The 22838-nt window shown below is 42.5% G+C and overlaps 3 protein-coding genes across 9 annotated transcripts in view; 1 reads left to right on the forward strand and 2 right to left on the reverse strand.

The window, feature by feature from the left end:
- UBR3 (ubiquitin protein ligase E3 component n-recognin 3) overlaps positions 1–8423 on the reverse strand; it is a 103669-nt gene extending 95246 nt beyond the window's left edge. For 4 of the 5 annotated variants that reach the window (XM_071747399.1, XM_071747398.1, XM_071747395.1 and 1 more), the window contains exon 1: positions 7849–8422. In XM_071747399.1, the coding sequence (XP_071603500.1) occupies positions 7849–8294 (446 nt within the window). In that variant the 5' untranslated portion in view covers positions 8295–8422. Of the gene's footprint in view, positions 1–7848 lie in introns of all 5 variants that reach the window. The other variant, XR_011726560.1, reaches the window with a different exon arrangement.
- Positions 8424–9193: 770 nt separating this feature from the next.
- On the forward strand, positions 9194–13862 carry METTL5 (methyltransferase 5, N6-adenosine). Of its 3 annotated transcripts, none has more exons than XM_071747408.1 (8): positions 9194–9303; positions 10208–10329; positions 10935–11049; positions 11458–11639; positions 12037–12119; positions 12443–12494; positions 13152–13201; positions 13753–13862. In XM_071747408.1, exons 2-8 carry the CDS (start codon positions 10221–10223, stop codon positions 13804–13806), a joined length of 645 nt encoding a protein of 214 aa, XP_071603509.1. In that variant the 5' UTR covers positions 9194–9303; positions 10208–10220; the 3' UTR covers positions 13807–13862. The 3 variants fall into 3 exon arrangements, with proteins under 3 accessions (XP_071603509.1, XP_071603507.1, XP_071603508.1); XM_071747406.1 differs by lacking the exon at positions 9194–9303 and adding an exon at positions 9621–9752; XM_071747407.1 differs by lacking the exon at positions 9194–9303 and having other exon boundaries at positions 10075–10329.
- On the reverse strand, positions 13523–21689 carry SSB (small RNA binding exonuclease protection factor La). Its single transcript, XM_071747405.1, has 12 exons — positions 21524–21689; positions 18998–19259; positions 17436–17539; positions 17094–17268; positions 16826–16933; positions 16623–16723; positions 16306–16377; positions 16182–16224; positions 15391–15531; positions 14833–15016; positions 14537–14668; positions 13523–13971 (listed from the first exon to the last, which is right to left on the reverse strand). Exons 2-12 carry the CDS (start codon positions 19061–19063, stop codon positions 13880–13882), a joined length of 1218 nt encoding a protein of 405 aa, XP_071603506.1. The 5' UTR covers positions 19064–19259; positions 21524–21689; the 3' UTR covers positions 13523–13879.
- Positions 21690–22838: the final 1149 nt, after the last annotated feature.

A 22838-nucleotide genomic window follows, 5' to 3' on the forward strand; every position in this document is an offset into this window, starting at 1 on the left:
AGCAACTGCATGTTACTACATAATTGTAAAAACAACCTTCACTTCTTCAGGATATAACCATGATGTGTGGATTGTAATATAAACTATCGGCTTCAGCTGAGGATACCACTTTGGTCAGGCTTCCAACAGACAAGGTGCATATGTATGACCTGGGAAAGGTAAGTGCCTGTATGTTCCATGCCAGAGCTATTATGGCTGCAGGCACTGTGAGAAAATGAAAAGATGCATCCTGATGAAGGCAGAGTTCATTATATAGTCCTTGTTATTTTAATAACCAAAAGGGCTGTTGCTATTACTTCCATGTAAAGAAAACTCAGCATATTATTTTCAAAGCTTACTACCAGAACCCTGCATAGAGAAGGACACCTAGGAGATTATTTAAAATCACCTGCAGCTATCAACTACCATTCCAATTTTTCTTTTAATATTTTAATATTTTAATATCCTGCAAGTGATAAGGAAGAATGGCCTGAACCTTGAGTTTAACCTATATTAATTGTCATTAAGAAAGACCTAGAAGACAAAAGTTCTTTAGGAATGTGCTCCCCAAAGATACACTGAAAATGTTTATTCTGTTGCCAACAGACTCGTCAACAGCTCCACGTAGATCAGATACCTACCAGACAAATAACATTCCACCCTGACACAGCAAACTTAAGAGTCCTGGACAGCTGATAGCTTCACAAAAGGGATAAAAGGACCTTCAGAAGTTGGTGGGATCAAAGCAAAGGAACTGAAAATCAACACTTGTTAGCCCAAATCTAAATGAAATTGCTTCCACAGACCTTCAAAATGCCAGTTCTTTAAAAATTGTCTATAGAATAAGGTATATTATTAAGCAACAGATAAGTCATTCAATAAATAAGCCCATTTCATAAAAGGCAAGATACACAGCAGTCTTGTATCATGAACTCAATCTTTAGAGATCAGCCCTATCAGCAAAAGCTTTGGGGAAGAACTGCTGTTTGTTCAGTGACTAACACAGCAAGACTTCAGGCATCTAAATATTTAAAGTTCTGTATATTGATACATTTGATTATCTGATTGACACCTCTGAAGAAACTGCATGCTATTCCTGAGACATATATAAAGCACATGGCAGCAGACCACAGGTCTAAAAGCAATACAAAATAGCACTTGCCTGGGAAACACTGCAGCAACTAATTTAGATGTTGATGTAGTCCTTAATTCTTAAACAAAATCAAGACAGGCAGGTTTGTTAGCCAATTGTCATGATGGACTTCACCATCACATTGGTCTGAAATAATTTATGCTTTCCAAGGATAAGCCCTCACCTGAAGCTCTGCAAAAACTACTGAATGTTACTGTGGAATCCTAAGCAGTGAACAAAGGGCTGAGCTTTACATCTGGGGGAGGTGGGGAGGATGGCAGAGGGAATATATTATTTCCTACATGGTAATGGTAGTTCTTTGAAACACTGTGGTTGGTGTGAATCTCTGACTGAATTTCTACACTCTATGTGGAAGATCAGATAGTGGAGCTCTTGTTCTGAAGAGTCCCACCCATCAGACCATGGGTTTATTCAGAGTCTCATACCAAGCTAACACTCCTCCATGGGCACCCCCTTGACATGAAGAAGGAGCTTGCATGCCCTGGTGAGGTTGGGAGCTATGCTGGAGGGGGCAGATGCCTCCAGTAGGGTCTCCCATGCCAGATGGGTCACAACTGGAGGGTCAGACAGACAAAGTGTGTCCATGGGCAGGAGGGGCTCAGTAGTCTTCAGGCAACCACCCTAGGAGAAGGACAACTCTAACTCCAAACCCAGGCAGATGGAGCTTGTTTAGGCCTGTAAGGCCATCCATCTAAGAGAAGGATCCTGACTAAACCTACATCCATCCTGAGGACTTCACTGTCACCGTCCAAGCTCGCTGGGCCCTGGCAATAAACCTCAGGAGTAAAGGGTGGGGCCTGTTCCATGCATGCTTCACCTCACCTGAAACAGCCACAGCACGGGCTGGAAGGGTGAACCCACACCTGTAGTGTGGGCAGAGCTCTTCTTAAACCTTCGTTTGCGAAGCCAAGCCATGACGATGATGATACCAAGCTAACAGCTGAGACTTCTCCTCAGTTTCCTTCAGAGAGACATCCTTGGTAGCCCAAAGGACTTCAAAAGCAGAGACTAATAAAATAGTTCGGGTTGGAAGGGACCTTTAAAGGTCACCTAGTCCAACCCCCTTGCAATGAGAAATAACATCCTCAACTACATCATTCCAACCTGACCTTGAATGTTTCCAGGGATGGGGCACCTATCACCTCTGGGAAACCCTCATGATAAAGATTTCTTCTTTATATCTAGTCTAAATACACCCTCTTTTAGTTTAAAACCTTACCCCTTGTCCTACCACAACAGGTCCTACTAGAAAGTCTGTCTGCATCTTTCTTACAGGCCCCCTTTAAGTACTGAAAGGCCATGATGAGGTCTTCCTGGAACCTTTTCCATCCTGAACAACCCCCAGTTCTCTCATAGGAGAGGTGTGCCATGCCTCTGAATATTTTTGTGGCCCTCCCCTGCATCTGCTGAAACAGATCTGTCCTTCCCTGTACTGAGCACTCCATAGCTGGTCATAGTACTCCAGGTGGGGTCTCACCAGAGCAGGGTAGAGGGGAGGGGAGAATTACTTTCCCCAACCTGCAGGTCACCCTTCTTGTTATGCAGTCCAGGATATGGTTGGTCAGAGGCTAAACTCCCTAACAATGTACAGTGTCTCAGCCTGTTGATAAAGCATCAGCAACTTTTTGAAGAACCAAACCTAGTCTAAGTCCTGGGGAAGTGAAACATTCTTGGCTACTCCTGAAGAAAATAATTGAGGCACCATGGAAGAGACAACCTTGAAGCAGCAACATGCTATATATATGCTAAACAGGTGATTTGCTGTTGAAGGACACTCCATAAAACAACCACATAATCTACTTAATGCCAGTAAAATAGTTATTACCTGTACGTCCCATTACCCAGCTGCAGGCAGATCTGGCATTTCTGAGCTTAAATGGATCACAGTAGCTACAATCCAAGATGAAACAAGAGACTGCCTGATGAACATGTATAGAATACATTCAAAGGTTTCTCAACAGCAAGCTTGTTCTTTTACTGTCACCCTATTTGTTGAACTTTTCTCAAGTCAAGAATAGAACAAGGTCCTTCACTCCTATTTAGCAACAGAAAATAAACATAAGAATCACAGAACCATTTAGGTAGGAAAGAACCAAGGTTGGAAATCATTGAGTACAACCATAACCCAGCATTGCCAAGTCCACAACTAAACCATGTCCCTAAGTGGTACATGGCTTCTAAATACCTCCAAGGACAGTGACTCAACCACTTCCCTGGGCAGTCTGTTCCAACACTTGACAACCCTTAGGTGAACAAATTTTTCCTAAAAAATCCAACCTAAACTTCCTTTGGTGTAGCTTGAGGCCATTTCCTCTCATCCTATAGCTCCCAAAAAGCACAGCAAAGCCATTTCTATTGGACTGAGTTCCTGTAAGTGTCTCTGAAAAGCTATAAGGAATTGAGACAGACAGAAGGAAAGAAGGATAAGAGGACAGGGTAGCAAAAGTCACCAACACTTCAGTCCAAAACTGTAACTAAAACTAAGCATTCAATAATACCCACTGGCTGCAAACATTTTGATGCACTGAAAAAATAGAGCCAAATCTAAATAAATTAAAGCAGGAGAGAATTAGCCTAGAAATTAGAAACATAATTATCATAATTGCTAGCTCTGAGAGGAGGCAAAGAGAATTTTACAGCCTTTCCATACATGATCACAGTAAACCCAGCAGATACATCAGTTCAAGACAGACATAATGTGAAAAAAAAGAAAGATCTGATCTTGTGTATAGCTCAGACAGGACCTCCATGAAACCTACATTGATGTATACTCCAAAACAGAGCTAAATGGAAAGATAAGTATGGATCATTAGACACAGGACTGCATAAAGATTAGAGGTAGTTACCTCCAAGTGCATTTGAACATATGGCATAATACCAATCCGTAAGTTACCTTTCTTAAAATTACAGCTTTTTTTTTTTTTTATTTCACATTAGGCCTACTGATAGAGAAATGGATCATTGTCACAAGCAAAAATTGATAATTTCTTAGATCCTTTGATATAGGCCATAAGAGAAGGCAATGCTCTGAGTCAATGTAGCCCCTGGTTGTCATAACTACCATAAAATACACAGCAAACATCACTGCAAATTCTTAAGCTGGCTTTTTGCCTTCCAGAATATGCAACTTTTGATGGAGATCTTACTCTCTCTGTACTGTAATGCAGCACTAAAACATCTGCTTCCCACATGATTAATTTAACAAATAAGTCAACACTCAGTGAGACATACTCAGAAACAGGACACGAGGGAGTGAAACAGCCAAAGTGTAGAGGCTCTCTGGTATATCAGGTTACTGTCTACAGACTTAAAGGGGAACCAGAATAAGGCAGCCACAGAAACAAGACAGGACTCACCAGCAACAGACAACTGACTAGTTATCCTCCTATACCTCTAACCACCAGATGCCATAGCACTTTCTTCAAGCTTTATAAACTACTAAGTTTCATCATAAAACAAGATCATCTACCAACAAAAAATACTCCAGTCTGAATTTCCTCCTGTTCATCTGCATTTGGTTTTTTTCACCCAACAGATGAACTCACCCACCTGCTGAACTATGAGTGTATGTCTACTATAAATGCTTCAGAACTGAAGATTCTGCCTTCTCCAAAACTATCTCAGAAGGAACTGCAGAATTTCATTTGCCCATGGCTAGATACCTTATGGAAGAGGACTACAAACTATTTTCACCTACTGACATAAGACTAGACCTTAAAATGTATTAAACCTTGCCACAGCTAGAATTTTTAATACTTTGACAAGCAGCTAGATTTGCAAGCTTGGATATCTTCTACAGACTGTTACAATCTAGTAGATCTGACCAACTGTGACTAACTTAGTCATCAAAACACTAGAATTTGCATGGGAATCAAAAGGTTTAAGAGTATGGCAATATGATTTTTCTAAAACAAATGAGAATTACACAACATACCTAAAGCAAACATATAATGCTATAGTCCAGATTTTGTATGTAAAAGCATCATAAAAAAAAAAAACTTGCTTATCTCTAAACAGTTGATTATAGATTTAATTAATAATAAAAGATTAACACACACATCCTTATACCCCAGACCAAAAAATTTCTAGATTTACATTAACCAGCCCAAAGGAAATTAAAAGATATTCCAGATGGTAAGGTGAAGATATTTCCTTTAAAGCTTAACAGTTAACGAAGACTTCTTGAGAAGTATTTGCTGAAATACATGAAATAAAAAAACTCTGAACATGAAGACCAGAGAACAAAACTCCACAGAAACAAACTACTGTCAGTGTAATATTCATACACAGGATCAACACAAAATCTTATCTGAGAGGGCAGATGGTAGATAAAGTTCATTAAGTAGGCTCCACGTTTGATTCCCTTGCTATTAATAGTAGCTTAGGCTGTGGTGGCCAAGGTTATATTGGGCCAGACACACTCCAGTTTCCTGAATCTACCATGAAGGCCTCACAACTTTAAGAAGTAAAGCGCTACCTTTGTAATTGTGCAATTTGTATACTCAGAGTGAAATCAGTTTATCTAAACACACTGCATTGAAGCAATTCAAACCAACAGACAAAACTATGTGTGTGTTTCCACACATTAATGTTTTAATACTGGTTTAAGCTTAACTTTGTCTTGCATAGCAAACAAAGTTTCTAGCTCACTTAACTGCACTGGTTTAATGTCTTTACATAATAGAAGCAACTTTATGTGGAGTGCTGGCTGTACTGTCCTTCTCTATGTTTCAGACAACTGGAAAATCTACTGCTCAGCTCAGCAGTGTTGTTTCTAAACTTACACTGTGGAATTCTTTATCTAGAGCAATCAAACCTCCTGAAGAGACCAACTTTACATGCTAAACAATTTACTCTCCAATTCTACTATTAAAAGTAGTAAGTAGGGTAAACAGAGAAACTAGAACACTCTTACTCCCTCAAGGTTTGCATCTATTTACACTGCATATTTGACAGCTTTTTTTTTTCATTTCTTCTTTACCAAATAAGGCTTCTTCAAAAATAAAACTTTAAAATAGGAAATTCGTGAAGGTCATAACATCTTAGGAAAGAACCGTATCTTAAGTAGTTTTAATAACTACCTATAGCAGATAAATTTGCCTGTGCTCTATTAAAATCCTGCCACTGAGAGGAGCCCTAAATCTATCCCACACTGAGCACTGGAAGAAGTCACATGAATTTTTTTTTTCTTACTTGTCCAGGTCAAGGAAAACTGTTACTTCTGTGATATTAAGGATAGCAGAATCACTAGAAGTTGAACAAGATCTAATAAAGAAAGAATCACTTCAGGAGTAGCCCCTTGAAGCCACTTGAAGTTCACTGTAAACAAAAGGAAGAAAAAAAAGTCTTCCACTGGAGGGAGTCTGCCAACAAGAAAAGATTCCACCAAAAATGAAGAATGAAGAAATTATGAAGTCAAATAGGAAGAGAAACAAATAGGGAGGGGAGGGGGAAAACATAACAAGAAACAAACAATGAAGCCACCACAAGGCCCAAAGCAGGACACTGGTGACACAGCAAAAATCAGAGCCAAGATGACAACCTTCAAGCAACAGAAAAAAACAGAATTAGTGAAATCCCTAAATATAAATGCAAAGAGAAAGCATCTTAAGATGCAGACCAATGCAGAATTACAGACTGTATATGTTAAAAACACGAAAAGAACCAAGGAAAACATTTTAGTATTTCTACACGTTCCTAAGCTTTTCCTACTAAGTATGCCAGAATTCAAGATTAGGAAGAGATGATATGAGATGGCTCTTGAGCACACCATCTCATCAAGGGTAAGACAAGACAGAGACTATTCTAGAAAGCCAGTCTGAAGAGATGCCTCAGTCAAGCACTTCAAACTGTCTTCTGGTGAAGTCTTTAGCTCTTCGATGAACGCACACAGGGAGCTCCAAGAACATATTCAGTCATGAAATTTTAAGTTTACTGGCTAGGTATCACCTCCATTCCATAAATGGCTGATTCATCTTTCCTTTTACCATTGACTACAAAAGAACAAAGGGCAGTATAATGAGGTGCAACATTCCTCTTCTTCTGGCCAGGTACTCAAGTCTTGTCTCCAGTAGGTCTGCACGCTTACAGAATACGAAGGCCATTTGACTTCCCCTAAACCCTGCACTGTCATACTCATCCAAGAGTTACCAAATTCCTTGATGTGAAGATGAGAATAGCAAGAAGAGAAGGCAAGACGAACTGCAAACTGGAAAAGCACACTGAAATGGATCTCTCTCTCCCAATCTGTTCATTTTGGCACATTGCTTCACATGAAATCCAAAAGTATTTGGACACACTTCGTGGTCAGCTTGGGTAGGCCAAGGCTGCTAGCTAGGAGCTGACAGGTACAGCCTCCCTTGCACTCTGCCTTATCAATTTCACTGAAGGTAAGGGCAACGAAATTTGCAAAGGGTCATAAAAAAGGCCACACCCCCATCAACAAAGAAGGAAACCACCTTGGCGGACCGGGGCTGGCGGCCGGGAAGGTGGGGCTGACCTCCGGCCTCGGCCCGGGCGCAGTTTCCACAGAGCCTCATCCGGCTCACAGCCAGGGAGGGAGGGAGAGGACCCAGGCGGAAGCAGGTGCCCCCCTCGCCCGGCGCGCAGGGAGACAGCGGGCGGCCGCCGAGCTCCGGACACCCCTCTGCCACCAGCGGGGAGGCCGCTCCCGCCGGCAGGTGCCCGCCCGCCCCGCCGAGGCCGCCGGCGCTCACCCGGCCTCCCGCATGACGTTGCTGTCGCCGCAGTCGCAGGCGCCCCCCGCCTGGCTCCGGAACATGTTGTAGTCGTGCCCGGCGTGCTCGCCTTGGTGGAAGCACTCGGCACACAGGCTCATGCAGGGCGAGATCCCGCATGTCCGGCACCGGTAGGCCACGAAGTTGGCCGTCCATACCAGACCGCACAGCGTGGCCGGGTCGTAGGCCCGCACGGCTTGCACGAAGCTGTCCCACGGCTCCCCGCCAGACAGCAGGCAGCGGCACCACTCCAGCGCTTCGGCCGCCGCCTCGCCGCCGCCCGGGCCCGCCTCCGGGGCCAGCACCCGCTCCAGCAGCGTCCGCAGGTCGTCCGCCGCCGCTGAGCCGCCCTCGCCGCCCAGCGCCTTCTTCAACTCCTTCGCCGTCTCCCACTTATCCCGGCCGCTGGCGCCGGCCCCCGCCATGATGAGAAACTGAGGGGCCGTTACGGCTGCGCCGGGCTCCCGGCTCTGGGGCTCCCCCCGCCGCCCTCTCTCCCCTCCCAGCGGCGCGGCGGCGCCTCCCTCTCGCGATAGCCGCGGAACCGGCGCCCTCCCCACCGCCCGCTCCCTCCTCCTGACACTGCCTCTCCCCTCCCCTGACATTACCCCTCCTCTTCCTCTGCCCTCCCCGCCGCCTTGTCAGCGCGCAGGTGCGTGTCCCTCGCCCCCGCCCCACAAAATGTCGCCACCCTCCCCTGTCGGCCTGCAGCTCCTTGTCAGAACGGGGAGCAGGCCATGGCGGTACGGGCCACTGCTCGCCTGGGGCGCCCTACCTGTGCAGCCCAGCGCCCCCGAGTATAGCGGAGTCCCTTTTGTTACGGGGCCGCTCCTCTAGCGAAGCGGCTGCCGCCGGTGTGTCCGGGCCGCAGGGGTCCCACTGGGTTGGAGGTGGCGCCTCTGAAGGCAGCGGCAATAGCGGGCACCTCAGGCTTCACGCCCGTGGTTGCGCCCTCGCTGCCATCAGCCGCCCCGCTAGAGGTGGCAGAGCACTGACGGGCTCTGCTCGGCAGGAACCCAGCTGGTAACTCCTGCGTCTGGGAGGCGGAGGACGCGCCGGGCCGAGCAGGGTGTCCGGGACATCGGCAGCCCCTCGTCCTGAGGTACTGGGACGTGTCTGCACGCTCCCACCAGGAGAGAACGTATTTGGATGTGTTACCATAGCTCACATACTGGTTCAACACCTCGGTAAATAGATTCTCGACTGCATAATGGAAAATCTTGGAAGAAAATAAAAATCTGGCCGTGAATGAAAGTAACTTTTGATTTGACTGCAACAAAACACAGGTGCCCGAGGCCGACACCCCTCTGCTGGCTTTGCCACTGTCGTTCTGTGGCTGTCCCTCTCTGGTGACCTGTGCTGTACTGTGGTTCCACTGCCGGTCGCCCGCAGTATGTGTCCCTCCAAGATGATAAGAAGGGACGCATAAGAAAAGCAAGTGAATCCGTTACTTTTCTTTCCGTGACTGCCCTTTCCACAAGACGGGCAGAAATCCATGACCCCGCTTTCTGTCCCCGATGGCGCTCACTGATTGATCACTGGAGAAAGTGCTGTGGGACAGACCTGGGCTTCCACGAGCACCTCACAGTGGCAGCGTCTCAGGTTGTAATGCACTGTATCCTGTTCATAATGCATAGTCACAGATAGCAACTAATTAAAAAAGGGGACAATTTGTTACGTTTCATTCCGGCAGCTGCTCGCTGGCACTGCAAGGACAGTGGCTCGCCGGCCACGATAAGGCTGGCGCCAGGGGGCCGGGCAGGAGGTGTGGCGCGGCGGCCCGGTGGCTGGGCCCGGGGCCTGGCTGGCGGCGAGGGGCGGGCGGCGCGGCGGAAGTGCGCGGCGCTGCGTGGATCTGCCGGGGCCGCCCCGCCGGGACCGCGGTGAGTGGTGACGGTGTCAAGGGGCAGTGGGTGCGGGAGGGGAGTCCGGGTCAGCGGCTATCCGCGTCGGGCGAGCGGCCGGTGTGGCTGATAGAAGCCCAGTTCCTGGTCCCGACAGGGCAGGAAGCCTCTCTCGATAGCCGGCCGGGCCTGTCCGAAGGAGCGGAGCGCCGGGCCGAGAAGGGCGCAGCGCCTCGTCGGCACCTGGCTTGGTGCGGGAGCCGGTTACCGGCGGAATGTGAGGAACGGGACTGCCGCCGTCCGGGAACGGCCTCGCATTCGCCGGCTCCGCGCTTCTCCACTGTCATCGAACGCTCCGGCAGCTGCATCCCTGAAAATCTTTGCATGAGAACATCTGGGAGATGCTGAGGAGTACAGAAGGGGGTTGCGTGTAAAATGATTTAAAATATGTAGTTTACTTATGTTGCTGTAACTTTGCATATTATTTTCCTTAGCTAACCTGTAAACATGAAGAAATTAAAGCTTAAAGAATTGGAAAGCTGCCTTCAACAAGTTGATACTTTTGAAAGTCCAAAACTGCTTCTTGAACAGTATCCAACGAGACCTCATATCGCAGGTAGAGGTTACCTACAGCACCCGTGTCTCTTTTACAGCACGTTAAAACAAATGTATATTTACTGTATTAGCTTCTTTGAAGCCTTTACACTATAAGTAGTTGAGAAACAGTACCTCGCAAGAATGTAAGTCATTTTTTAATGATGTTAACTTGTTTTCATTAGTATACTGCTAACATACAATCCAATAATCAAGTTAATTGATTTAAAAGATGTCATAGAAACATTAATCTGTAAATGAAAAAGCTGAAGTTAATTTGCTTTGTAACACAAAACATTAAGTGTACATACACATACTCAGCCACACTGTAATTATTTTTTCTGATGTTTTATATCTTTCTCTTGCTTTTCTACAATAGACGTTTTTTCTACAAGCAATACTCACAATTCTGCGAGTAGTTCTGTCCCTCCAGCATGATAATTCATGAAAATGTCTTTGAATTTTTATCACATACAAATGAAGAAGAGAACTAGAGACAGAACAGCAGGTTAATTTTGCATGACAAGATACCTCTAGTTGTGAGCTTTCTGAAGGCAGAAGTAGCTTTTCTTGATAATTCAGATTTTTACTGGTCTGAGTGTTGTATTTTTTTTTTTTTCCTCACAGCATGTATGCTTTATACAATTCACACAACTTTTGATGATATTGAAAACAAAACAATTGCAGATTTAGGATGTGGTTGTGGCATGCTCAGCATTGGAAGTGCAATGTTAGGAGCAGGGTAAGTATTTAATACTAAGTTCTAGTTGTGGGTTTTTTTCTGGAATAAAAAAGTAGAAAATAAGATTAGAACTTAATTTTAGGTATCTTATCTGTTACATAATGAGTCTATATAATACATTTAGACAGTCAATAACCATTCAAATAGTGAAAGAGGTCAACAGTGGCCAGGAATGTGGAAGTCATGATGTTGACTTTCCCCTGAAGCACTATATGAATACATACATGAAACTTCTTTCACAAACTGTAAAATTGTATTTGATCACTGAATTTTTAGAGTATGCTCATTGCATTTCCTAGATAAAACACGTCATGTGCACAGATCCCTTTCAACACTTTACACTAGAATTTAAACACCATTTTAGTTTGCAGGAGATTGATGCAGAACTTTTGGTTTTTTTCTTAACAGATTGTGTGTGGGGTTTGACATAGATGCAGATGCACTGGAAATATTTAATAGCAACATTGAAGACTTTGAGCTCCCGAACATAAACATGGTTCAGTGTGATGTCTGTTCTTTATCTGACAGCATGTCAAAGACTTTTGACACAGTTATTATGAACCCTCCGTTTGGAACCAAGCATAATAAAGGTTGGTAATTCTGGAAGTCAGGCAGGAATTATTAGGAACAAAACAGCAAGAAAAACACTTCCAATGAACCATTTCCTAACTTTATTACAATTACCTATTGTAATTACCTAGTGTTTTGCTGATCTGGAATCAGTATCCTAAGTACAGATTAACAACTTTAAACATTGCAACCAGCAATTGTTGGGTTTGAAATAAACAGCACATTTCATATCTCAATCATTTTTGTTTTACTAAAAGCAATTGGGTAAGTTTTAGAAATACTTTGTATACCTTAATGTATTCAGTGCCGTTTCTGAATTAGCTATTACTCCAGAAAAATTGAAGAACGAAGCAGATCTTTACATCCTTTAGTTTAAGCTTGGATTTAACAATTATAATGATTTCATCCTTCTTTTAGGAATGGATATGATTTTTCTGAAAACTGCTTTACAGATGGCAGAAACAGCTGTATATTCCCTTCACAAAACTTCAACTCGGCAGGTAAGTCATGCATTTTAATAAGGTGAGCATTAACAAGGCAATGAACTTGCTGGCACTTCATGATCTTGCCTATTGCTTCTCTGATTTGTTCACACAAATATGTGAATATGAAATATATGAAATAGAGGACATGAAACTTGTTTTGGGTAAATACTTAATCACATCAAATAACTGATCTGACATCAAGGTAAGTATGTGATATAAAAAGTTTCAGCTTGAAAAACAAAAGTACAGGAGTTTTTAATTAAGTACAGGGGAATAGATGTTTATAAGACAGTGTAGAACAGAGCTTTTAAAATTACTTTATCTATTCAATATTGTAGCACATTAAAAAGAAAGCAGATGAATGGGAAGTGAACATGGAAGTCATAGCAGGTAAGATTAATTTGTTAAAGAAAAAAAGTTGCTGGGGGCTAATATCTGTAGCACTACTAGCCAGTCTTAACAGCCTGAAGTAAATTTAAGTGTGATTTAATGCTGAAGGTGATGTAGGACTTTGAGCAGTCCCTTTCTTTTTTATTAATATACCTTGGTACCCAGCAAGAACACAAGCAGGTACTTAATAAAGCTCTGGGGAACACATACTCTGTGCAGAATTAGAATTCCTCCTGGACTGTATTTTCCCTCAAGCATGAAGTTACCTACCTTCTTGCTTCAAAAGGAGACTGATGCTGAACAACAAAGTGCAGGTCAGTTCTCTTAGATAAAGAATCCTGGACTTGGGGTTTTCTGACAGTTCAAGTATCTTCCCAATTCTTGCGTATCACCAGGTAGATGCTTTAAGCAGTCAGACAGCTTGAGACATGAAAGTTGCACAAATGCTTGAAACACAGCTGCATTTCTGCATTTAATGTGTTCACCCACTGCCTGATGTGGCTGGCTTATATGCCACTATATCATCTAGTCCAGAGGTCAGAACAGTTGTCCAGTCAAGGGCCACCAGGGGTGGCCACCTGAAGAACATGGGCATAGGGTCCAAGGCAATTGACTAAGTCATTCTAGTGTAACAAGCATTCTTTGTGCTGTTCACAGAACTTAGATATGACCTACCAGCATCATACAAGTTCCATAAGAAGAAATCAGTAAGTATAAAACCTGACAAAATTGAGAAAATGCTGTTTTGAACTAAGCAGGTAAATAGATTCTACCGAACAAGATTTAAGTTTTAGAGCCACGTATACTTAAGAATGTTCACAGCACTTGAGAACTGTGAAGAATCTTGGAGTAGACTAAGCAAGATAGGAAGATTGTTATGTAAGCTGAGTAGCAAACACCAGAAGTTCTACTTAGCTGTACCTATTGTCTCAGTGACTTGAAGTTAAAAGATGAATGTCTGTCCTTCAGTTTTGTTACTTCACAGTTACTGCTTTATACTGCATTAACATCCAGGCTTCAGTAGTAAGCAGTTTTCATTTCTGAATTTATTGGCAGCTGCTATTTAATGTAGCCACAAGATTACAAAGTTCAGAATCTTTTACACTTGAATGAGACACCAGAGAAGTTAAGATGATCTGACAGTATAAACAAAACTATAAATATAAGAGTTTTCCAGGCTGGTGTATTAACTGGAAGTATGCTTTTTAAACAAAAAAAAGCTGTAACCCAACAAAATGAAGCTTTCTTCTCATTGTAGGTTGACATTGAAGTGGATTTCATTAGATTTTCTGCCAAGAAACTCCTGACCTGAGGCATGTCTTTAAAACTTACTGAAAATGGAACAATAAAAACAATGCTTTTTTTTAATTATCATTGTTCTAGCATTACTGATCTCCATTTTCTGTTTTCAGTTGTTTTGGTGCAGGTTCTTCTTTTTCTGTCTCCTCTAGTGGTCTCTTCTTGGGACTTGCTGGTTCTGCAAGATTTAATACGTAGTCATTTATGCTACAGAAAAACATTTCAGAATTACCTTAAGTCTTATGAAAAGACACCCTACCTATCATTTTAGTTCAAGGATAACTCATAGTTTATCCACAACAACTACTGTGCTAGCAGGTTTACTTATTACTGTGGGAAGCTAAGATGAAATGGGTTTCACCAAGTTTTGTTTAAGCAGGTGCCATATCTAATGAACAAAAGCTTAGTTTTTCAGCTTCTCCAAGCTAAATACCAATATGCAGTAATGTAAAACTCAAGGAAAAGAAATTCACCACTCAAGAGACTGGGTCTGTACAGTTGTGTAATACTGCTGACAACCCCCATTTTTCAATGCAGAATGCTTTTAACAGCCCTGCAGTACAGCCTCAGATATCTAGTAGTAATTTTAACATGATTTTTTGACAGTTATGGAAGGCACCAAGCCATTTTTTTATTGATACTTAAAGAGAAATACTACAGTGTATGGCCAAATCTGAAACACTTTTAAGAAACCTGAGCTCCATGTACTAAAGAAGCTGCATCTAGGTCACAGAATGACATACCTGTTTTAGTATCATCTTCACCACCTTCTTCTTCATTCTCAAACTTAATTTTCTTGCCCTGGAACTGTATTTTCCCTTTGTTCGCACCTTGAGGTACCTTTCCCCCTCTTCCTTTTCCTTTAATTTTGCGTCCTGTGAGGATATAAAACATCAGGAACTTGATATCATTTGTCCTTTAACTGGCAAGCTCAAAATAATGCTTTACATTTAGTGTTTAGTATATATTCCCTATTTACATTCACTTTTACACAACGCCACTTCTAAGATACAAACGTTCAAACCAATTAAAAGAGGACCTTTTGTTTTCTGTTTTAGCAATTCTTGCTGGTCTTCCAGTATTTTTTTCAGAGCTTCTTTCTCTGCCTCTCCTTCTAGCACTTCCCATGTAACATCCTTGCTCCGAAGCTGTAAATTTCCATTATGTGCTGCTTTGGCTTTTTCCAGAGCTTCTTTTGCAATATCCTTAAACAGGATAATTCCCTTTAAAAAAGAAGAATGGCATTTGCATTTGAATCTTACTGCAAAAACACTCAGCGCGAGTGATAAGCAACATACCTTACTTGGTATCTCAGTAGCTTCACTACTCTTGTATGATGTAAAATATACCCAGATTGAAACAAAACCTTCAGACTACCTGACAAACATTCTCAGTCTCAGTTTTAAACTATCAACTGAAACCTTTATCTGCAACCTTTATCTTTTATTGAAATAATTTAAGGGAATAATTAAATTCTCTAAATATTCTGCAGGTCTCCAGGTCAAATCATTTCTTATTTTATTTGAACAAGCATTTAATCATTCTGTTTCAAATTTTAAGACACAGATCTTCATTCCCCATCTAAGGTTCTACTGACCTCCTTTGCCCCTCTGACAAAGTGTATCCACTTGATTTCTCCGTGATTAGAAAATACTTCATGGAGATCTTCTCTGCATGTTTGGTCATCTAGATCACCAAAAAACTTCAAAAGACATCCAGTCTTTTCTTCCAGAGACTTCTAAATGAGAAAAAGAAAAAAAAAAAAAAAATTAAAAATCACAGCTTTGTTGGAAAGACAAGCTTGAATATTTTTCTCCCAATCCTAAGAGTCCTAAAACATGCAACTGAAATCACCTTCCTTAGCACTACACCAGTACCAAAACACCTATTTTTTTTTTTCCTGTTTTCTTTGCTTAGTGTGATACATTTCTGTGGCACTTAAAACTCCTTTCCCTCAGAGGACCTACTCTTCAAATTCTACACAACAGTTTTCTGAAGGCTGACACCTCTGAAAATCTATATAATACTGATTAAATCCTTACTGGAGCCTTTAAATATCATAGAAGAATTATCTCAGTGGTGCACTTAGGATCACTTCTGAACAGGTAAACATGCCTATAAAGTTGAGGGTATGAGCCTTTGAACAAAACTGGTCTCCTGAAAATAGGATTGAATGCCATGAAAAAAGTCTTACTGTATAGGCTGGTTGGAAAAGCTGTAGTGACTTTCTAGGAAGTGCTCTATATCAAAGAATATCAAACTCTGAATATCCCACATTAACTTTATAAAATGTAGCTGCAGAAGCATGTTTGCTATATGTGGACTGAAAAGCCATACAAAAGCAAACATTGCATAGTTTTCAGATGTAAAGATTTAAGAAACCCATACCATTTCAGCATCTGCTGCTTGTTTCTGTTTTTCTTCTTTTTCCCTGTAGAAAAGTTAAATTAGTTAAAAGCTGGTTCAAGTATGGTCAGATAAGAAAAACCAGGGACTTCAATTGATCACTTACTGTTTAGCTCTTGCTTTAGCTTCTACTTTATTTTGTCTCCTTTCTTCATTTTTCTTTGTACAATATTCTTCCCTTCAACAGAATATAAATTCAATTAATACCACTTAAAAGTATTCCATTATAATGGCTTTGTAGGAGAGCAGCAGCCAAGAAACAGCTGAGACTATTTCAGAGTTAAGATGCTAGCTTCCAAAAGGTAAAACTATATTAATACCTGTACAGCAGCACAGAAACTTAGGCTTCTCAAATCAAGCCAGGTTCTTCCATGAACTAATAATGGCCAAGAGTGGATACAGACATCAGCTAAACAGACTTACTTGAAAAGTACTATCAGCTCTGTGTCTTTGTACTTTTGGTTTGGAATCTCTGTAAACTTCTTAGCAGATTCAACACTGTCAAAAACTGCAAATATTGAGCCCTGTTAAATGGCAAGAAATATTCAGTGTTAAGAGTAATAGCCAAGAATTTTGTCCAGGGGAGGATCCCTACCCCAGGTCTATAGGTGTTCATTGCAAGTTACCTTGAATGTTCTCTGCAGTGTTCTTCTCATTTGAATGTTTTCAACTGGACCTTTATCCTCAAGCCATTCTTTGATATCATCAAGAGTTGCATCTAGTGGAAAGCCTTTCTGCAATACAGTAACAAGCTTCAATTATATGCAACAAACTCCAACTGAGTCAGAAATCATAACATAATCTCTCTAGTATGAGATCATTCAAGCTTTACATAAATGCTTCTTGGTCAGTGTCATGCAGAAACAGCACAGAGCAAAGCAGAAGTTCACTTACAACATATACAGATCTGTTTTTAATTGCAGCCTTATACTGGTCATTTAATTCAGGAAGAGGTTTGTTTGGAGATCTTCTGATTTTAGTTTTGTCTTCGTTTATTTCCATTAGACCAGTCTTGGATTTCCTTAGTGCTTCTACAATAACAGTAAAATCTTTTGAAAGGCGACTTAACCTAGTAAGGAAGCACATACAGGTTATTTCAGATACACAGGCAAAGCTGAAACCAAATGTTAAAACAGCAATACAAGTTCTAAATGCAGATCAGGGACATTTGGCCCCAAATAGAGATAAGTAGCTGAAAGGTAACCTTCCATCCAGATTAGCTGTATTTTGTTTTACCTGTTGAATTTGATCATGACTTCTAAAGGCACCCAGCCATCATCTTGTTTGATCTGTTCCTTCAGGAACTTGTCTCTTGGTAGATTGTGATTGCCAAAATAGTACTGTAAAAAAGAAGGGAGAGAAGGGCTTGAGATTTCAGTCTTAAAAAGCTCATTTTCATCTGACAGCTTACTGTGGTGGATTGAAATACCAAAACTCATACATCCAAACAATAAGAAAATCTGAAACTGTTACTCTCTTACTTACATACTTGAACATGGTGCTTCTCCAGAAGTTATCTGCAACACAAACTGTACAAAACATAGTGCTTCATCCAATGGGACTAATGGGGCAAAGACAGACTACAGTTTTGTTTAGGGAAGGCATGAAATTTAGTCTCTTAACAATTATTCATAAACCTGATCCAGCTCTGCAGAGTCTAAAGTCATATTTGTGAGCAATGGACTCAGGTTTTAGTCCTTTCTTAAAAGATGCATAACCAAGAATATTGTATTTGCCACAGTAAGAAATCATGCACGTTGACGAGAGTTTTTAGGTCTCATTCAATAAAATACTGTAAGATTAAAAAACTGTTTATAAATTTACTGTGCTGGCATTTTGGCCATGTCTAGCATGGGAAAAGCAGTGTCATGTAGTTAACAAATTGTTCCATTTAGTACAAGACACACTAGTAAATCACTCTTTTGCTTACTAGCTGCCATCTAACTAGGGTTAAATACTTGAAGCTTTAGGGGTAAGTTGAAGCCTTTCCACTGATATTATTGTTCCTTAAAAAAATCAGTGCAGGTTTTGCAACAATACCTGCCCCTCTGGTACATGTGAAACTCACATTACCCTAAGTCTAGCTTTGTCAACTATTTCTCCTCCATCTCTGAGGTTGTTCTGGGTTTTTTTGTTTTGGTTTGTTTTTTTATAAATAGTTATTCCAGCTCCTCTGCTAATAGGGATTCACATGTAGCTGTATTTTTGTCCTTCAGGAAAACAGGTTTGTTCTTGATGTCACATTAAGTCATGTGCTTAGTTTTTCATGGTAGCCCTCCAAGCCTTCAGGGGGAGAAGCAGTTATTCAAAAGTAGACACATAAGTTTATTTGTAACTTGTAGCAAGCACTTACAATGCAGTAAATTATAATAGCAAGTTATGCAGTGTGATAATATTTTGACCAGCACAGATTACTGAATGGGAGAATTTTTTCCCCCTACATAAGTCATACAGAATTTGCATACACAGAACAACCCCAGCACACACAGTAGCAAGTTGCTCAATGATACATTCACTTGCAATAGCACCTAAAATGCTACCAAGTTAAACCTTTTGTGTTTTTAAATGGTGGTCTTGTAGGTAACTCTAGACAAGTACAACTGCCAACTCAAAATACAATTATGAATTATCTTCAAGTATTAAATATGTGTCATAGATCTGTGACAGACATTTTTTAATGAGCTGAAGATTCAAGCCTAACTCCCCATGAAGTTAACTTCCCATTATCTAAGGCCCTACCAATGAATGTCTCCAAAACTGCTGCTCAGTAGAGATCCCAAACTATAAATAGAACTTACCTCAATTTGCTGACAGATTTTGGTTTCCAAAATAGACATGTTTTCACCATCTCCATTTTCAGCCATTTTCCCCAGCTGTGTTGAAGAGAATTTTAGAGCAAAGGCACTAAGTATTGAGTGTACTTTCTACAGACTTCTTTTTTTTTTATTGTGTTGTGTTTCACTGCAGCCTCATTTAAATGAGATAACAGACCAATTCTTCAGCCATATATTTATGCTCATGAGCCAACTTTAAAAATCACTGCAGAACTCCAAGGGAAGGCTACAAATAAGAGGGAAAAAAAAACAAGTAAAATACTTTGATTGTTAAGGCAGAATTTGTGATCCTACATTCAAGATAAGTGAAAAAAAATGCTGGCACTTTACAGCATTATTTGTTACTTATCTTTTTCTAGGCACCAACCTCAGTTGGTACCTAACAGCAACCAACCTGAGAACCAACATTTTTGTTTAAGTCAAATCCAACCTCTTATCACCAGGCAAAACATATATGACAAAAATTGTTCCATATTCCTAAAGATGTAAAATTAGAAACTTTTCTGAAGTTTCTGGTACCTAATTAACTTTGAAAGTTCAAGGAACTTACTGGATGAAGGAATGAAAGTGTCTGCATTTACTAGGACTTCCTAAAGATTTCTGTTTCTATCTTTTACAACTTGTCTCCACTGCAGATACACCTGAATACTGAATTGAGTATCTTTGATGGGAGACAAGAGATGTTTTAACTTGAATAATTTCTTCCCTTAACTGGCACTAGGTGTACAATTGATACAGTCACTACATACACAAGAAGGTTGGTAACAAAGCAGCTACTGGCCAGAAAGTTAATTTGGATCAGACAATGTCTATCTAATTGCTCTTAAGATAAATACAGATTGTGAAGAGTAATCACTGAGGAAAAACGCAGCTTTATAAAGCTGTCAGTAATCAGTTTTAATTCAGTTTTGGACTACGAAGCACAGATTCCCTTCTTTTCCCTTGGGGCACTATCACACTTGATAAGTGCATTTATAAAAGATGAAGCAGTTTCATGGCCCTCAGCTACCCCAGTTCACAGCTCAGTTATCATTAAGACTATTGGTGACTACTGGCACTCATGTGTTGCATGAGTTAAATGGGAGATTCAAGCACACACATTCCACTCTTCTGCCACTTGCAGGACAGTGCCCTCTTTCAGAGAATCAAGATAGAGCGACTAAATATAGAGGCAGGAAAAACTCCCCTGAGACTCCTTGTCAAAGGAAATCATGTTCTTGGTCACAACACACACCTGGCAGCTCCAACTTAGTTTAGCAGTTTCATTCACAGAGCATTGTTCAGCCTACTGCAGTCTGTAGTATTCCAATTTCCTCCTCTTCCTGATCTCGAGGCTACCCTGTATCCTTTGACTTGCTTTTAGTTCTTTTTAATCTAGGCATTTACAGCCTTAAAATCCCATTCTCCTCTACTGGACCTAACTTTGTGACATTCTTTAAAGCACTATTTTATCAAGTGTTAGCTGAAAGCTATGCTCAGAGTGTGACCAACATATAAAGCACTTCACTGTAGCCCGGGCTGTAGTACACAAGCTAGCAGGTGCAGTTCCTTGAGAGATGTCTCACACTACCTTGACTACACGAGGCTGATGGTGTTGAGGTGCTGGCACTATCTCAGCACTCCCTTGTGATGTTGTCCCCAACACGACTTGTTGGGGATGAGTATAAACGAGTATTCTGCTTTACATTATCTTATTCTGGTGTAATTAAATGCCATTCTATGGAGTAGTCTCAGCTTTTTTCCACTGGATCAACTAATTAACCACTCCCCTTGTTTGCTACTGTAACACCTAATCCAACAGAAATTTAACCCCCATTGAAAAAAGGGAAGAACATTTCTGTTAGATGAATGTATCACTGCCTTGATTCAGCTTGTAAAAAGTGATGGAGAATGAAGATAGAGCTGTTAGGGCAGGGAGCACAAGTTGCAAAAGAAAAGAAAAAAAAAAAAAAAGAAAAACCTTTCCATGGCAGCAAGGAGCTGTAATGGGTTAGGTTTGACATTAACCTATATCCTGATGCTCAAAAAAAAAAAAAAAAAACTGAATGGCATCTATGTGAACTTTTGCAGTGTGAAATACAGACCAGCCTCCAAATAGGCTGTACCTGGCTTGTTCCTTCAGTGGCCCTTGTTGCCTGGCCTGTCACACTGAATGGTGCATGCATTTCTGGGAGGAAGTTACTGGAGGCCCTTTGGCTGCATGCTGCCCAATCACCAGCAGTTCTCCCCCTGTTAATGAGATGAGGATCACACAGAGGCAGCATGCCTGAGGCAGCGTAGTTTCAAGAGAATCCATCTGTAAAACTCTAGACTTTTGCTTCGGTTTTGTTTATTTAGAGAGAATCCCCTCTCAATTTGTCCAGAGTAGCCACCTCACCAGACCCCACACCAACATGTTAAGTTTTACTGCTAGATACCCAAGAAACCACTAAGAAATGCCAGGACAGTAACACTGTGAAGCATAACAGAAGAGCATGCAGGTTTTTTCACCTGGCTGCTGCCACCTGAACTCCTTCAGCCTTCTTACACCCTTGAATACCCTCTCTGCTCTGTACTTCCCCAGTTCTCACAGAGCACCACTCTCTGACTTACTCTGGGTACCAAAACACCTGGAACCAGCAACTTGCTTTCCAATTAAGAAGGCTCAGCTCCTCTGCTAATAAGAAATGAAAAACAGGTTTATTTCCTTTGCAATATTTTTAAGGAATAAAGCAATACAGAAGTGTAAAACAACACAAGACCTGGGACAAGTCCTTCAGATCAAGTGTTACACATGGAAAAGTTTTTCTAAAAAAGACCCCATTTAGCTGCAAGTAACGACAGAAGGGAAGGTTAAGAAAGCCTGAAGATTGCCATATACAGAATTCAGTGCAGGCACTAATCAAGTTCTAACCTACTTAGAATAAAAGCAGAAGCAGTCTTCTAATTTAAGAGAAATTCTAGTCTTGCTGCACATGCTCACTTCAGACCCTGTAGCTCAGTCATTTGGCACAACTTCGTCTCCTGGATCCAACTTCCAGATCCATAGCTTTCAATTGCTGTGCAGCAACGAAGCCCGATAAAAAGCCACCTCCACTGACCAACACCCACGGACTGGGCAGCACGCGAAATCCTACGTAAGACCGGACTGTAAATGATTCCTTCCTCAGTGTGCCAGCAGCCGGTGCCGGTACCGCTCAGAAGGGAAACAAACTACTGCGAGCAGACATACGAACTGAATTACTACGGTGCCCGAGCGCAGTCCCCGGGGGCCCGGGACACCCGCAGCCTGGGCCGGGCACGCCGGGCCCCGCACCGCAGCACGTGCTCTCCCGCGCCGGGCTCCGCTCCCTCCCGGCCCGCCGGCGGGAAGCGCTGCAGCACCCGTGTCCGCAAGGCCCCGCCACCCGCCCTGGCGCCCGCCCGGCCCCGGCGCTCCTCACAGTGGCTGTGCCCGGCGGGGCCTGGCGGAGCGCAGCACGCCCGATCCGATCCGATCCGATCCGCCCGCGGTCCCGGTCGCGGTCCCGGTCGCGGTCCCGGTCGCGGTCCCGGTCGCGGTCCCGGTCGCGGTCCCGGTCCCGGTCCCGGCACACACCTGACGCAGCTCCGCACCGGCGCGCACGCGGCCCCGCTCCGCCGCTTCAAAGGCCTCACTCGGCGCCGCGCGACCCAGCAGCCCACGCGGCCGCCGCCCGCCCCTCACGTGGGTGCCGCTTCCGGGGCGGGGCGGGGTCCTGCGGGGAGGGGCCCTGCCCCCGCCCCCCGGAGGTTCCGCCCCGCCCCGCCCCGCCCCGCCCGCGCCTTTTCGGTCCCCTCCCCGCAA

This window comes from Heliangelus exortis, chromosome 6 (genome assembly GCF_036169615.1).
Source record: "Heliangelus exortis chromosome 6, bHelExo1.hap1, whole genome shotgun sequence".
In the NCBI taxonomy this organism is placed as follows: domain Eukaryota; kingdom Metazoa; phylum Chordata; class Aves; order Apodiformes; family Trochilidae; genus Heliangelus; species Heliangelus exortis.